This window comes from Aedes albopictus, chromosome 1 (genome assembly GCF_035046485.1).
Source record: "Aedes albopictus strain Foshan chromosome 1, AalbF5, whole genome shotgun sequence".
NCBI lineage: Eukaryota > Metazoa > Arthropoda > Insecta > Diptera > Culicidae > Aedes > Aedes albopictus.
This window is the reverse complement of record NC_085136.1, coordinates 101,588,528-101,603,810: the sequence shown is the minus strand read 5'-3', so window position 1 is coordinate 101,603,810 and position 15,283 is coordinate 101,588,528. Positions and strand designations below refer to the sequence as shown.

Genomic DNA, 15,283 nt, shown 5'->3' with positions numbered 1-15,283 from the left:
TAATTTTATCTTTTTCTCTTTAATCTTTATAACCTCGTGAAAAATTGTCCGATATTTTCCAAATTTTGTCCACTGATACACAATTAGTTGAAGAACTTACAGTAAAAATTTGAGAATATTCGATGCACTTTTCAAAAAGTTACAGCTAGATGAACATTTTTTGGAAAGTGAAAATTTTGCCTGTCCCGATCATTTTGTCTATCCCCTGTATATACTTTACCAAGCACCTATATCAAAGATGGGTATTGTAGAAACTTTGGAGAACTTGAGAGACTCAGCAGAAATTATATTTTGGATACAAAGTGTACATCAACGCAATTTTCTCTTCAATGAGTTTCGAATACATACTGCCAAATTTAATCGTCGAAAACTGGAATTAAGGTTGACATGTTAGATAAATAATATCTTTTGAGTTCATCAAAATGGTAAATCGATATTTTCAAAACTAAATATGACTTCTGCAATACTTTAAACCTAACTTGTAAATTATTTTACAAGACCTTTGAGACTTGTGATCAAAAGTACAAGTCATAGCTAATATTTTATACTTGTAGTTTGTTTATGCACCATACACTTGTAAATTCTACTAATAATATTAGTCCAACCGACTTGTAGTATTGGACTTGTAACTTGTACTTGTAGTATTTTTATGCAACAGAAAATTATAAGTTACAAGCTACAAGACTAATATTATTAGTAAAATTTTCATTATGCTAAAGGCCCCTGGTGGCGCGGTTTCATCAATGAACTGACTGGAGTTACGATGTCCATTCCTGTAAGTTGTGATAACAAAAGCGCTATAGATCTGGCTGAGAAAGAAATGGGATATTCCGCACGAAGCAAACACATAGATATTAGAGTGGGTCATCGTTTATATGGAAGAATGAAAAATTCAATGGTATCCCATCAGATCAGAGCTTTTTTGATCTCATTTCAGGACCCAAATAAGTGTGCAAAATTAGGGCACGATCAGTTGTGTCTACGTTTTGCGCATCGCGTTTGAAGTTTGTATGGGGTTTTATATGGGAAAACACACTTTTTTGCATTTCCCTCATAACAAGCTCGATTTTTTTCTAAAACCATGTATCCGATAAAGTAAAAACATAGCCAAGGGAGTTCTTGAGCCAAGAAAGTTCTTGAGCGATTCCTGGCAGAAACTTCGTATAGAGACTGCCATTTGAACTGTCATTTCTTCGCAACTGCGTACTGCGATCAAAGAAAATCGTCTTCTTGAGCGATTCAGGTAAGGAATTCCCATGCATCAAGATAGGCTGAGAAATTCCTTATGAACTGCAAACAGTGCTTAGGACATATTGCTTATATACAGAGTTGCTACCGGATGTGTGGAATTGCTGAAAAGGCCCAACACGGCCGACTGCCGGGTCCCCACTTACTCCACTTGAGCAATGGTTCGCTTAGGAAACAATCCTAAGCTCCCGATGGAAGTTCACCGGTAAAAACAGATTTAAGCAAGAAAATTAAGAACAATATAAGGGGGTCCAACATTGGGTAGGGGTCCACTATTGGCTAAAATACCCTATGTGGACCGGTCTGTTGAACTATTGTGTAACTATCAAGATATTCTCTTCAAAAGTACTGTCCCATAAATAGCACTAATCTAGAACTATGTAGGTATGTAATACGTTAAGCGTAAAATTTTATCTCATGCAAGATACGGCTTAATGATTATTGTACAAAGTAAGGTGAAGTTTTCGATAGCTTCTTCAATACGTATCAAACCAGAATTTTAATTATTAAGGGCGATATTAACGAAAGAAGGGCAAACCAAAGAGATGCTCTCTATTGCAGACCTTTTGTTTGATTATGAAACTAGGTATACGACATTAGGGATTCCATGCTTTCTCGATTCAACTGTGTTCTAATAAACATAGGTTAAGGTACACATTTATTTGCAACATCAAGTAGGAATTATTCCGATTCACTTCACCGCTGTAGATCGTACTCGGTCTTGTAGGAGGCCATGTAAAGGGACAATCCTAGGAGATCCGACTTGATCAGAACCAGATACAGGAATCCGGTCACAATCAGCAGCTTGCACACTTTGTCCAAGATTTTCATGCGCCGATAGTGCTTCAAAGCCCTCGGGAGGTTCTCGTCCTTCTCGTGCAGCAGATAGCGACGGGCGCCGAGGATACAATTTCTAAAGTACAACGTTATGTCGAATTCGATGAAGTCTCGGTAGTAGAAGTCCTTGCTGTAAATGGAAGGCCAAAATTTAGATGATGAGAGTAACAGAATTGAATCTTGGCATACTTATCCTCCGGTTTTATTTCCGAAGCCAAATGTATAAAGTTATCGTTCCTAAAGTCCCAGTTGTTATGAATAAAGTACTCCAGTGCAACGTTGGCGTTGTAGATTTTCCGCTGAAGCTTAGCCACGCTGAAAGAAATACCGATACTCAGGACGTGGTATTCAGTTTCAAACAAAATCACTCCGTCAACTTACAATGGCTTCTGACCGGTGGCTCGTAGCAGCACATCCAGCAGTATGGCTGGCATGATGTGGTACAGTACCACCCGGATCGTGTTCAGGAGTTTGATTTGTGTGATGCCACCGCCCGGAGCCCAAACGCACCGATCCAGCGGGATGTCGTTGGAGAGCACCTTGCCCATCTCGACGATCTGCGACATGGTACAGTTGCGAAGGTTCGAGATGCAACAGTTGTACACCGGGAGCTGTGGAGATTCCGGCGAGATTGGAGTTCTGTAGAGAGTGAATAGATTAAAGAAAATAGAAGAATGACCAACTTCAAGCTTCTCAATTTGAGCTCGACAAGCTACAAATAACCCCGAATAACTAAGGCAGAGCCAGACTCTGGAAAAAAAGTATATTAGTAATGTAAAAAATCAAACAGTTTCTTTGAAATAGGTCCTTGGAATCGTTATAAAGCCAAAATTAAATAACATTCATTAGTTTTTTTTTTCTATCTGTATTATTGAGATCGAACATTTAGCCCTAGGCTAGTTCATCTCGGGACGGGAAAAACGCTTTACTTCCCTTCCGAAGGAAGAACTCACATCTTGCGAGTTTGTCGGGAGTGGGATTCGATCCCAGGTCCTCGGCGTGATAGTCAAGTGTTCTAGCCATCGCACCAGGTCCGCTCCACAACATTAGTTTTAGGACGGTTCTCAGAAAGTCTTAAAAAAGCATTGGAATTGGGACTTTTGGTCGAGTGTTTTACTCATTGCATAGTGCTGATTGCTATTCGCACTAAAATGAAATACAGAACTACGAGTACTTCCAGGTCATGGATTTTGTAATTCCAAATTTCACCGCCACTTGGCGCTAGTGTACAAAGTAATTTTATGGCACCAGATTGGTAAGATACATATCACAAAACTCAGGCCAAATAAAGAATCCCTTCCTCCGAGACTCCCAACAAGGATTCTTCTGAAAATTTCTCCTGTAGTGAATTCTACAAGATGCCCAAGGAAATCCCTGCAAGAATTCTGTTTATTTCTCCATGCTGAAAAATTTCTAAGGATTTCTCCGGGAATTTCATAAAAGATATCTTTGGAAATTCGTTCTGGAATTTCTCCAGGATTTTGTTCGTGATTCCATACTATGGCTTCTTCGGAAGTTGCAAACAGTTGAACAACAAAATCTTGCTGCAAGCAAATGCCACAGAGAGAAAAAGGTCCCATCCATTACACACATGACAAATATTTGGCCAAACAAGCCCGACAAAAGGCCAACATAACGTGAATAATGACAACCTTGGATGAATGTCGGACTACAATGACAAATACTTGGCATTACGACACACAGTCTAATGGCACTAAAGCCACGATTTCCATTATTCCTTTGAAACGTTCACATGTAATATAATTGCTCGGAGCGGAACGTTATCGATATGAGCCATACAAAAATTGCTTGGGTACTAATACAAGGTCTCTAGATCATCACCATCGGCTCTCGAAACTGAGATATAGCTGTTTTACCCCAATTGGCAATTAGCCCTATTTGTTTGAATATTTCTCATGTATTTCAGCAATAGAGGTTATAAACTATAGAGAAAGGGTTTTCAGGCCTTGTGTCTCGCAGTGCACTTTTTTAAAAATAAATTGCTTCGTCCACCACGGTCAAAACGATTCCCAGAGGCATCAACTCAAATTAGATTTCTTCTGATATTGAAGCGAAGTTTTTTTTTTTAATTACATTGCAGATCCCGTGTAGGATTTTAGGTGTAGTGGATATCCGTGAATTGTTGAGAAAAACGTTATGTGTAATATTTTTATCGAAAATTTTGGTAAGTACTGTTCAATTTATAAAACGGACAACTTGCTTGTGCGATATCTTTTTTATTTTTCAATAAAATCATTATCAGGTTTTTGCATAACTTTCTATAACTAACATTAATCAAAATGTTCTTCATTGTCTAACTGCAGCGGTTTTCTTAAAACATCAATTCAAACCCATTTCTCAAAATTCGACATAACTTTCCACATACTAAACATACATATTTTCATGAAGTGTTTAATGTATTGGAATCTTATACTATTCTACTAAAGGTAAAGCTCAATAGTTGGTATGTAATAATGCACAAAGCAGCCTTCAGCTTGATATAATAAGTTGCCTTGTTTATAAATGATATTTTTGTATTTATTTAACATAAGAAATATTTGTGCTGTTGAAGGATTCTGTAGATTAGTAGTGAGTTGTCTAGTTGAAAGTCGGGAATTTCTTGAGATTTGCCGACTGTTTTGACATCGCGCGAACGTTATCAATCCTCGCATGATTTTCTGATCTTTCACGATCACTAGTAACGCTTGCAAACATCTGTAGTTGAGAGCAGCAATATTTTGATATTTATGTTTTTGCTGTATAGTATGATGAATTATAATGATGTTTATATTTGTAAAAAGAATCAGACCGTATTTAGTTTGCAAATCTGATTTCATTGATCATAAATAATAATTATCTTAAAGATATATCGTCTAGCTCAAACCTTTGTAGGAGTATGTGGCGGAACCATCATCATCATCATCAACTTCGACAAAAAGCCGGAAAGATATTTTAGAGAGGATTAAGGTTTAACCCATAATATAAACTGTATAGTTCAGCTCATTTCAACCCATACTTTGATTATTTCTTTAAAAAAATACAAAAATCAACAATTTTACAAGAAGTTTGAGCTAAGTTTCTTAACGCAGTCAAATTTAGCCATTTGTTGAGACTGAACGGCTCCCAAATTCTTTTGTTTAGTAAATGATTTTTTTAAAGTTCTGTAAAAACAAAAAAATTACACTATGTATAGTGATATATCTTGAAAGACTTTGTAGAAGTTCTATGTTTTCTTTGTTTCTAAAACTTGGCGATGTTACATGAAACCAGACTGGTTATTAGATACTTGCAAACGTTAGATAAGATAATAAGATAAAGAATGTACTGAAACTGATTACAAGGGCGCTTTAACCTCATTTTGACTTAAAAATAAACAAGAAGTTACACTGTGAAAAGAAAACATAAAAATGTGTAACCAGGGATGGGATCATTCATTTGCAAAGAGTTACATTCTCTTGATAAGATTTCAGTTCAGAAGCTTTCTATCAAAAAAACTATGTATGGATGAATTGAACCTTGTAGTTTTATCTGAAAGTTCGCCGAATAGCATTAGGGTCGCATACGCATACCAAATTTGTGAAAGATTTGTGAAGGCAACTCTCCACGCGCCGCGGTGAATATAAATTACATTCACGCCGTGGATAGTTGCGTTTGCTGCCTTCTGTTGACTTTATTATTGACGCTACGCTAGTACATTGTTCTACAAAGTTTCAGGTAAATCAAAAGTGAAAAAGTGCTCCATACATTAGATTTTGCTACTATGTTTCTGAAGCGTGTTATTCGCAAGTGAATGTAAATGATTTCAAATGAATGCTCCCATCCTTGTGTGTAACATTAGATGCAACGTAGCGTAATTTCATCAGAACCTATGAAAGCGATAAAATGCATTTATTGGAAAGGACAGTCAATTTCCTAGAAAGACGTGTGTAAAATACTTACTGATGGGTCGCCAAATTTCATCATATTTTGGCAATAGAAACTGGGTCGCAAGCTGAAAAAGTTTAAGAACCCCTGCTAACGTTTTGGTAATGATTTTTTTTTTGATCTGGTTCCTTACAGACTTGTATTTATTTTACTTGTACGTTTATGTGGTGATAAAAGTTAGTTGATAATTTTGCCGCATTGGCAGTGCTGAAAATTTCATTTCGTCATATCTAAATTCAACCACCTACAGCTCATTTCAGAAGCTGAATCTGAGCATATGGTATATGAAAAACTTGTGCGGCTAGACCAGTTCTGCAAGAAAGTCACGGAAAAACCACTATTTTTCGAATATTTGATGCTAATGTCACGGACTACCTTTGAAAAATGCCAAATGATATTCATCGTGAATATCATTGGGATTTTTCGAAGTTAGTCCGTGACATTTACCTTATATATTCGAAAAGTAGTTGTTTTTCCGTGACTTTCTTGCAGAACCGGTCTAGCCGCACAAGTTTTTCATATACCATATTCTCAGGTTCAGCTTCTAAAATGAGCTGTAGGTGATTGAATTTAGATATGACGAAATGAATTTTTCAGCACTGCGCATAGGTGGCGGTGCGAAATAACTTTTTTGTTTTACGTCCTAGAGGTTTCTCGTCTTCTGCAAAGCTGTAGAGCGTGCAAAAATAAGTAAAGTCGCCGGAGACACCAAAATTGTGTGGCTTACTAAGGACTGTATCGTTAATTATGAGTACACCTTAAAATTGCTGTATTTCAAAATGTTTTATTTATTTTGTAAATTAAATTCAATTACATTGTTCATTGACCATCAGAAAAGCCCATGACATGATTCTATATTTAATTTTTCGTGGATCTTGCCACCTCTCGCACTTTCTTCTTGGCGTGCTTCATAAGGTTTTGGACAACCGTTCCGACGATGGTTTTGCATACGTTGACCCAGTTTTTCTTGAATTTTATGACGTCCTCTGCTCCTCTATCCTTTTTCCGTAGTTTCCCTTTCATCAAAGTTAACTATTTCTCAATGGGCCTTATTTACGGGACAATTTAGAGGATTAATTGCCTTTTCCACAAATTGAACATGCCAAATCCGGCCAAAGTAATGTAGGACCTTTGTGCTTTCAGATGAGTGGCAGAATATGTTTCTGGAGACATTCCTTCCGGTATATTTCGACGTTCATACCTGGGACGGTGAAGAAAGGTGACGATTTCATACCACATTGACAAATTGCTTGCCTAACCAACACATTTTCCCATTTTTTTCGCAAAAAATCGATTTCTCCTAATTCGTAACATCCGTGCCATGCTTAACAGTGAAAATCCGTGCCCCTGGAAATACCTTGTAGTCCAATTTGACATACGTTTCATCATCCATGAATATACACATGCAATTTTTGCTCAAAACATCGTCGTACAGCTTCCAAGCCTGAGTTTTCACATAATCCGCCAGAATTTGACTGCGTTTTGAACATTTCTGTTTTGGGTAGGTCTTCGGGGAATTACGCTCCTTGGCGCGTTGAACCATACCAACAGTCGTTTCACACTTTTTTGCTTAATCTCTAATGGATACCTCCTATTTTCCTTCAACGATTTTGCAAGTTTTGCTGTCCAAATTTGACTTGGACGCACCTGTTTTTTGCCGCATCCGGGTAAGTCTTTCAGTGTGTTATGCATACCGAATCGTTTGATAGCATTTTGGACAAAAAAAAACCCTAACACATTCAATTTTTGCTAATTTTCTTAGCGATGATCATTTTTCCTTGCAGTGCCTGGTCACAATCGATTTTCGCTTCTCCTCCGTAAACCCTCGCATTGTTCCACTTGAGGAAAAACTTTAACTTTTAATGAAGGTTATCGTTTGTTTACAACGTCAGCAACACATAGACACAAAGCAGTTAACAAAATAAGACATAGTCTTTTTAATACAGAGCCTCAAAGGTGTACTCATAATTAACGATACAGTCCTTATTTTGAATGTTATTTGCAAATTTATCACTTATCATATTTCACACGTGTCAATCAAAGTAGCCTGCGTCTGATGATACCAATACTACAATTTGTTTTGCTTTTTAAATGGTAATTTGGGCAAAATAGCTAAAATTACTATGATTTTTACTAGCATTTTTTTTTCAAAAAGTTAAAAATTTCAAAATGTGATGCTTGCTTCAAAACTAGTGTGGGAATGCATTCTGACTTTGAAATACTTATCCATACGCAATCGAGTCTACCTATATTGGATCTCAGAACATACGGGTCTAGAGGGAAACGATATTGCTGATGAGCTAGCCAGGAATGGATCTAATGGAAGGTTCATGGCCTTGAGCCCTTCTGCGGGATCTCAGACTGCCCTGTAAAAATGGCACTGAACAAATATATGATCTGTCAAATCGTATCAAACTGGAATGCACTTCCTCATACCAGCCAATCCAAAAGGCTCGTAACGATAAACCCCAAGAAAACCCAACAACTATTAGGTCTCAACATAAGGGTTCTCAACATCTACACCGGTCTAATAACTGGACACTGCCCCTGCAGATACCATCTACAAAAGATCGAAGCAATCACATAAACTTTAACTTAGGATCTCTATTCATCAATAATAGATGGTCTTGAGCTCAGTCGATATTAAGGTATCTCAGTGACAAACATGTCACTGAAACAGCTTATGTATCTCACAGCAAAAGGGTATATCACAATAGTTCTAAAATCTGGACGCAGTGATCTTCACCCGACAAACGAGGGAGATTAGCGTGGTGCTGACCAAGGTAAGTAAAAGGAAGGTAATCCAATATGTCAGATTCCACCATACGCCATATTGCAAAACCCAACGACAGCTGGCAAGTTTGTATTCAATTTTTTTCACTAGTGAGATGACAAACAAAAACTTTCAGCCCTAGCAACGTAGCAACCCCACAGAAACCATGCACGCGTAACTTTCTCAGCACTAAAATCGGACAAACTGCATGACACTCATCGAGTGTTTCGTTGCACACGGATTGCAAATTAGCTCGTACACCCACTCAAGCAAATATTTTGCAATATTTTCGGCAAAGCATTCTCTTTTGGTTAAGAAATCATCATTGTATTCATAATTAACAAAATGCGGGGGCACGAGCAAATTTTAAACCTGGGGCAATATTTTCATTTCATTTTATGAGTGCCATGAAAATATGTCAACATTGGTTATCCGTGTTGAGAATGTTGTTGCCGATGCGGCGCAGCAACGCTTCTGTAGCGTTCTGCAGCATAAACAAACTGGCCGGCTGTCACCTCCATCCCCCCGCAGTATGCCGCACTCCCCGCATCCACTTACTGCTTATACGCTAACACCTTCCTTATAAACATCTTGGTGCTGACAATGCAGTGGTGGCCAATTAAATAAGCTTTGTCATTCCAAATTAAGTGTGTACAAGCGTAACTAGTCGGAAACTAAAAAGAAAATCGTGTTCAGTACTGTTACTTTGAATTCCAATTAAATTTACATCCTTTGACAGATACGTATTTCGACTTCAACTGTAAGGCGCTGTCCATAAACTACGTAGACTTTTTTTCGGCCATCTCAGACCCCCCCCCTCCCTCCCCCCTCGTAGACTTTTGTTCATACAAAATTTTCGAAATTTGTATGGAGCATAGACTTTGGCCAGACCCCCCCGTCCCCTCCTAAGAGTCTACGTAGTTTATGGACAGACCCTAAGGTCGTCTCCAGTGTCTTGTACTTGACTCGACACTGAAAACGATCTTAAATCTCGAGCGTTCGTCTACGCTCAAGTGCAACGTATTTTTTTCCTCGTCTTTCAACTGTGATTTTTATGTGAAATATTGCAAATATAATCAACATTTTGTTCTTGCTATGTAGTATTCCTACGTGTGATCATATAGTTATCTGAGTTCGTGATTGTAATAACCGGATTAAAGCTTTTGAAGGCGATATTATTGAAACTAGTAGCGGAATATACACGATTCAACAATGGACACTCTGTGCAAAACGTGTTCCGAAGGCATTGATACAATGCACAGCCTATACACTGTGTGCGAAGGCAGGTACGCAAAAAAGTTTCACGCTACATGTGTCGGTGTCAGTGAGACTCAGTTATGTTCGCTAACTAAAAATATCGTTTGGATATGCGATGAATGTATGTTCGAGTATTGCAAGGCTAGAGATAGTAGTCCAGAATCTCCCATAGTCCGACCGGCAGATAATAACGCACTCATTGCTCAGATCGAAGATTTAAAATCGCAAATCGAAGTTATACTCAACTCTATTGCTGAACTGTCTACTTCTATTGCTCGTCCTACGTCATCTGTATCACCTCAACAACATTCAACACCAATCAATTCGCCGAAACCATTGAATAGTGCGAGAGCCTGTAGGTCCGAATGCTCACGTTCGTCTACACACAAACGAGACGATTCGTTCTCGCTGCTGCTCACGAATATTGACAGACGAGCAACCGAAAACGAAATCACTTGTTTGGTGTCTCAGTCTCTTTGTGTTCCGGAACCCGAATGTATGGATGTGACCAAACTAGTACCTCGATGGAAAAATTGCGAAAGTATGGATTTTATCTCCTTCAAGGTAGTGCTACCTAGACGCTGGAAGAAACTCGCACTGAACGTTACTACCTGGCCACGTGAAGTTAAAGCTCGAAAATTCATTTGTAGGAAGAACATCGACCCATGGAAACCGCCAACGTTGAGAAATTTCACCATATAGCACCGTCATATTCGTTCAGTAAAATGAGAAATTTGCAATTATGGTTTACAGTGGTTTACATGCAAGGTTTTGAATTAGTATATCTGTTTCGTTTCTTGTCCTTGATTTGCCTATTAAGTCCATGCAAGTGAAAATGTTTCAGTTGAAATACGCTTTGTAATGTTGTGTAATATGTAATGTTTGTATTCTGCAGTGTATTTTTGTATTAGGTTAAACATATAATTTAAGTCAAACAGTCTGTACAGTTTAACTGAAGACAGTGTAAGAATAAATAAATAAAGTTGAGGTCGAAATACGTATCTGTCAAAGGATGCAAATTCTTATTGGAATTCAAAGGAACAGTACTTAACACGATTTTCTTTTTACTTACAGATATTCCCCTAACAAGCCCAGGTTAATCATCATAGTCTGAAACGTTGAGAAGCCCTCTGAAACCGTATGCAACGCCCGTGGAACTCACTCGAGAACCTCTGAAGCCCCCTAAAGCTTCTTCGATACCTTCTGAAACGCCTTGAAATGCCTCAGAACCCGTGAAATATCCGTGAAGCTCTCCTGAGAGCATATAGGCCTCCTAAAGCCCCCTCCCTTAAAACGCATTGAAACCCGTCCTAAAACCTCCGTGAAAGTCACCTGAGAGCCCATGAAGCTCCCTAAAAGCCCTCTGAAACCTCCTGAAACGTCCTGAAAAACGCATTGAATCGGCTTGAAACGCTTCCTGTGCGCGAGCCTGTGAAACTCGTAAGCAAGCCTGTGATGCTCCCTAAAAACTTCGTGAAACGCTCTAGAACGCCCTGAAATACCTTGACACGCTTCTGAAAGCCCCATAAAACTCACTTGAGAGCCCGTGGAGCCCCCTGAAAACCTCTGAATCCTTCTCAAGCGCCCTGAAATGCCTCAAATTCAATTTTATATATGCTTAATAGAATCGACACCCTACCCTGTTCAGCCGACTGCAGGTCGCCGATGTATTAGTTCAAAGGTGATCATATCAAAACGGTCAATGCACGCACATATCAATTCAAAATAATTCAAGTAATATTAAATTTTATTTTCTCTACATTGACGAATATAGGGAAAAACATCACTAAAATGTTCTGAACGCTATAGAAAAGAAGCAACCGTCGTCGGTGTTATAAATATTCATTATTCGTTCATATTTCGATTCAACCGAATGCATCGATTCTCCAACCAGTCCACGCTAGTCGTTCACACTACAAAGTTCATTATGTTAATTCTCAAACAGAGGGAAACGATCGTAGTTAAGTGCTCCACATTCCTCATCAAGTTTTTTTTTATCAGTTAGAACACAGGTTCGATTTTGGGCACATAATGTCGTATGATTCACCTACAACAGTGCTTGCTTCCACTTCTGCTAGTTAATACGCCGCAACCCTCGGACAGAAACGAAGCCAAAGCTAAAACGTCTCATGTGAAAGGTTAATGTGGGACACGATTAATGCTAGTCATTCCACTGCTACCTATCTAAAGGTAAAACTCCTCATTGTCTCGTGGTTTCGAGGTTTGTCGTCGCTAATCTGAGTTATTAACACGCTTGATCGATCTCGCCGGGCGTACATATCTTAGTGATATCATCTACAATTAAAAAGCCACGACTAAACATTAGATTACACTAAACTGAATAACCCCATTCACAGACCAGTGATTATCTCTGCCCACAGCATCCCGCGATCGACTCATCAACCGCGATCAATTATCTCCTATTTACACAGGTAATAAACTGTGTTTTTCACAAATTCAGTGTTAAGATTGGCTAGGGCTCAAAGATGGAAATCCGGTATTAGAGCTGCTCATTTATCTACAGAACTAAGGGAGAGCGTTTTACCGAAGATCTGTAAAGCCTACATTTTAGGGTTCATTCAAATATTACGTAACGCAAAATTTGCCAATTTTAGACCCCCTCCCTCCCCCATGTAACAGCTTTTGTATGGAAAATTTTGAAATTTTGTATGAAGCGTAACGCAGCGCTGGACCCCGTCCCCCCCCCCCTTAGCGTTACGTAATATTTAAATGAACCCTTACCGAGTTGTTCCTCATGTGTGCGGATGAAATTCACCAGACTAAACTCTTCACTCCGTATTGACTCACCTCTGTATCACGGCAGTGCCCTTCTTCCACGCAGCCACGATCATCGCTTTGATGCAGACATCCACCGGGGTATAGTCGGCCACGTTGTTCGGATCGCAGTACATTGTTCGGCAAATGCCAATGCCGCTACCCACCAGCAGTCCTACCGGTCCGTTGAAGTTATCGATCCAACCGGGGATCGGATCGCGCATACTGGAGATGACGATCGACGGCCGGAACAAAATCAACGGAAGCTTGTCCTTGTGGTCGTTGATGATATGCTCGGCAAGCGACTTGGTAAAGACGTAGGTGTTCGGTAGCATTCCCATGTACTTCGGCGCAAAGGTCTCCAACGTTTGTTCGTCCATCGTTTCGGCCAGTTTGATGGTTTTCTCCCAATCCGCGTACGGAGGGTATATCTGAGGTTTATGGGGATCATTAGAATTCTAGAAAAACTGTTCAACCTACGAGTTCTAACCTTCTCCTCGATCACGTACTTGTCCGGGTTGGAGTAGGTCGTCGAAACGTGCATCATTACGCACAGGTTCTTGAGAGTTTCCGCAAAGTGAATCATTTCTCGAGTCCCACGGGTGTTCAGAATGACGGCGTCCTTCAGCGTATCGTCGAACCGAACGTTGGCAGCCACGTGGAAGATCACCGAGACTTCACTCATCCGCTTCCGGTCCTCGGACGAAATTCCTAAGCCCAACTGCGAAACGTCCCCCTTGATCGGGATCATCTTGCTCAGGGCGTTTGGATCTTGTTTCCGGAGTACCTCGAACAGCTAAACGGATTGTTAGATCGCATACTTCATCCCACTGTTTCATACGAAACACCTCCACAACCTACCGCAAGTTCCTGAATCTCCCGCAATCGATTCTCCATCGTTTTGGACTTCTTCTCGCGCAACAACAGGAAGATTCGATTCACTCCGCTACACGATCGCAGCAACTTCTCGATCAGAACCTTTCCCATGAAGCCCGTCCCTCCGGTTATGAAGATATCCCTCCCTTTGTAGAACTCCTTGATCGTCGGTTTGTTCGGATCGTAGTTTTCCTCAACCGGAAGTAGTCCGGTGGGGTGGTTTGAAAACGTTTGCATTTTGCGACCGGATTCTACGACACTCGTTACTTAACGAAACCGCAATGGAAAATTCTTACTCAACCGTAAACCTTTCGCGACGAGAGCCCACTGGATACTATCACCGAGTCGCGATCGCGACTACGTTGCGGTTGATTGCGCGTCGCGATCGAATATCGGTTTCTGCTTAAATCGGGCGTGTACAGTGGTGGGCACGTAGTTCGCCATTGGGATATTTAGACCAAAGACAAAATTTAGCCCATATATTGTCTAACTTCCATTAATTCAAGCGCAATTTTGAGGATCATGAAGTACTAGAGCAGACAGTACTAGAGTACTGTCAAAATTGAATTGAATTATCTACAGAAAAATATCCAAAAAGTATCAGTTTTAGATTAGTTAAAGGTGAAAATTGATCTATTAAACTTGGGAGTTAAGGTCATCTGATCTACAAGTGCAATCAGTGATCTATTTGAGCATTATGAATGAAATTTACGCTTACACAGCCTCATGTAGCTATGTGCTATCAAGTGGTGAGTTCATTGTCAGTTTGACGATCTCCAAAAACTTCCTTGAGTATAGGTCATCGGATCTACTAACGTATTTGGTTGTCTCTAAGAGATTTACGCAATAGAGGAAAAGTTAAATGAGCTTCTACATTCCCCTGAAAGCGCTCTGAAGACCATTGAGATGCTTTGAAACGCTCTGAAACGCCTCTAAAATTCCTATAAAACCTGTGAAAAATTTACCTGAGAGCCTCTGAAAGGCTTTGAAACCCCTATGAAACCTACGAGAAATTCACCTGCGAGCCTCTGAAGCCCCCTTAAACCCCTTCTGAAACATCCTGGGACGCCCTGAAACGCATTAAAACACCCTGAAACGCCTAGAAAAGCTTTGAACTGCCTCTTAAACCCCTAAAAACCTCCGTAAAATTCCTTAAGACTTCCGTGAAACCTCCTGAAATGCCCTGAAACGCCATGAAACGTATTGAAATGCCTTGAAACGCCTCTGAAATCCCCATGAAACCTCCGTGAAATTCACCTACGAGCCTCTGAAGCTTCTTTAAGGCCTCCCAAACCTCCTGAAACGCATTAAAACGCTTTGAAATGCCTCTAAAATCCCTTTGAAACATCCGTGAAATTGGCCTGAGAGCCTTTGAAGCCCCCTGAAGCCCCTGTGAAACCTTCTGAAACGCATTGAAACGCCTCTGAAATCCCTAGAAAACCTCCGTGAAGTTTACCTGAGATCCTGTGAAGCCCCAAGACCCTGTGAAGCCTCCTGAAACGCCTTGAAATGGTTTGAAACGCCCCTGAAACCCTCATGAAACCTCCGTGAAATTCACCTGCGAGCCTCTTAAGGACAAACGTCTTGAAATCC

General features: G+C 39.9%; 2 protein-coding genes across 2 annotated transcripts in view; both read right to left on the bottom strand.

Moving 5' to 3' along the window:
• LOC109398420 (transcription factor grauzone) overlaps nucleotides 1-15,283 on the bottom strand; it is a 166,651-nt gene that overhangs the window by 82,804 nt on the left and 68,564 nt on the right. The window lies entirely within an intron of this gene.
• Nucleotides 1,890-14,117, bottom strand: LOC134285075 (putative fatty acyl-CoA reductase CG5065). Its single transcript, XM_062845107.1, has 6 exons — nucleotides 13,676-14,117; nucleotides 13,305-13,610; nucleotides 12,848-13,245; nucleotides 2,467-2,724; nucleotides 2,275-2,400; nucleotides 1,890-2,215 (listed from the first exon to the last, which is right to left on the bottom strand). The coding sequence occupies exons 1-6, from the start codon at nucleotides 13,925-13,927 to the stop codon at nucleotides 1,945-1,947; spliced, it is 1,611 nt and encodes a 536-aa protein (XP_062701091.1). The 5' UTR covers nucleotides 13,928-14,117; the 3' UTR covers nucleotides 1,890-1,944.

What these genes read in the sequence shown, in the direction of transcription:
- LOC134285075 (XM_062845107.1), bottom strand. Translation starts at nt 13,927, where the DNA reads ATGCAAACGTTTTCAAACCACCCCACCGGACTACTTCCGGTTGAGGAA. An exon ending in GCCACCGGTCAGAAGCCATT is followed by an intron (nt 2,401 to 2,466) that starts GTAAGTTGACGG and finishes TATTTCTTTCAG; the next exon opens with CGTGGCTAAGCTTCAGCGGA. An exon ending in GAAATAAAACCGGAGGATAA is followed by an intron (nt 2,216 to 2,274) that starts GTATGCCAAGAT and finishes TTCCATTTACAG; the next exon opens with CAAGGACTTCTACTACCGAG.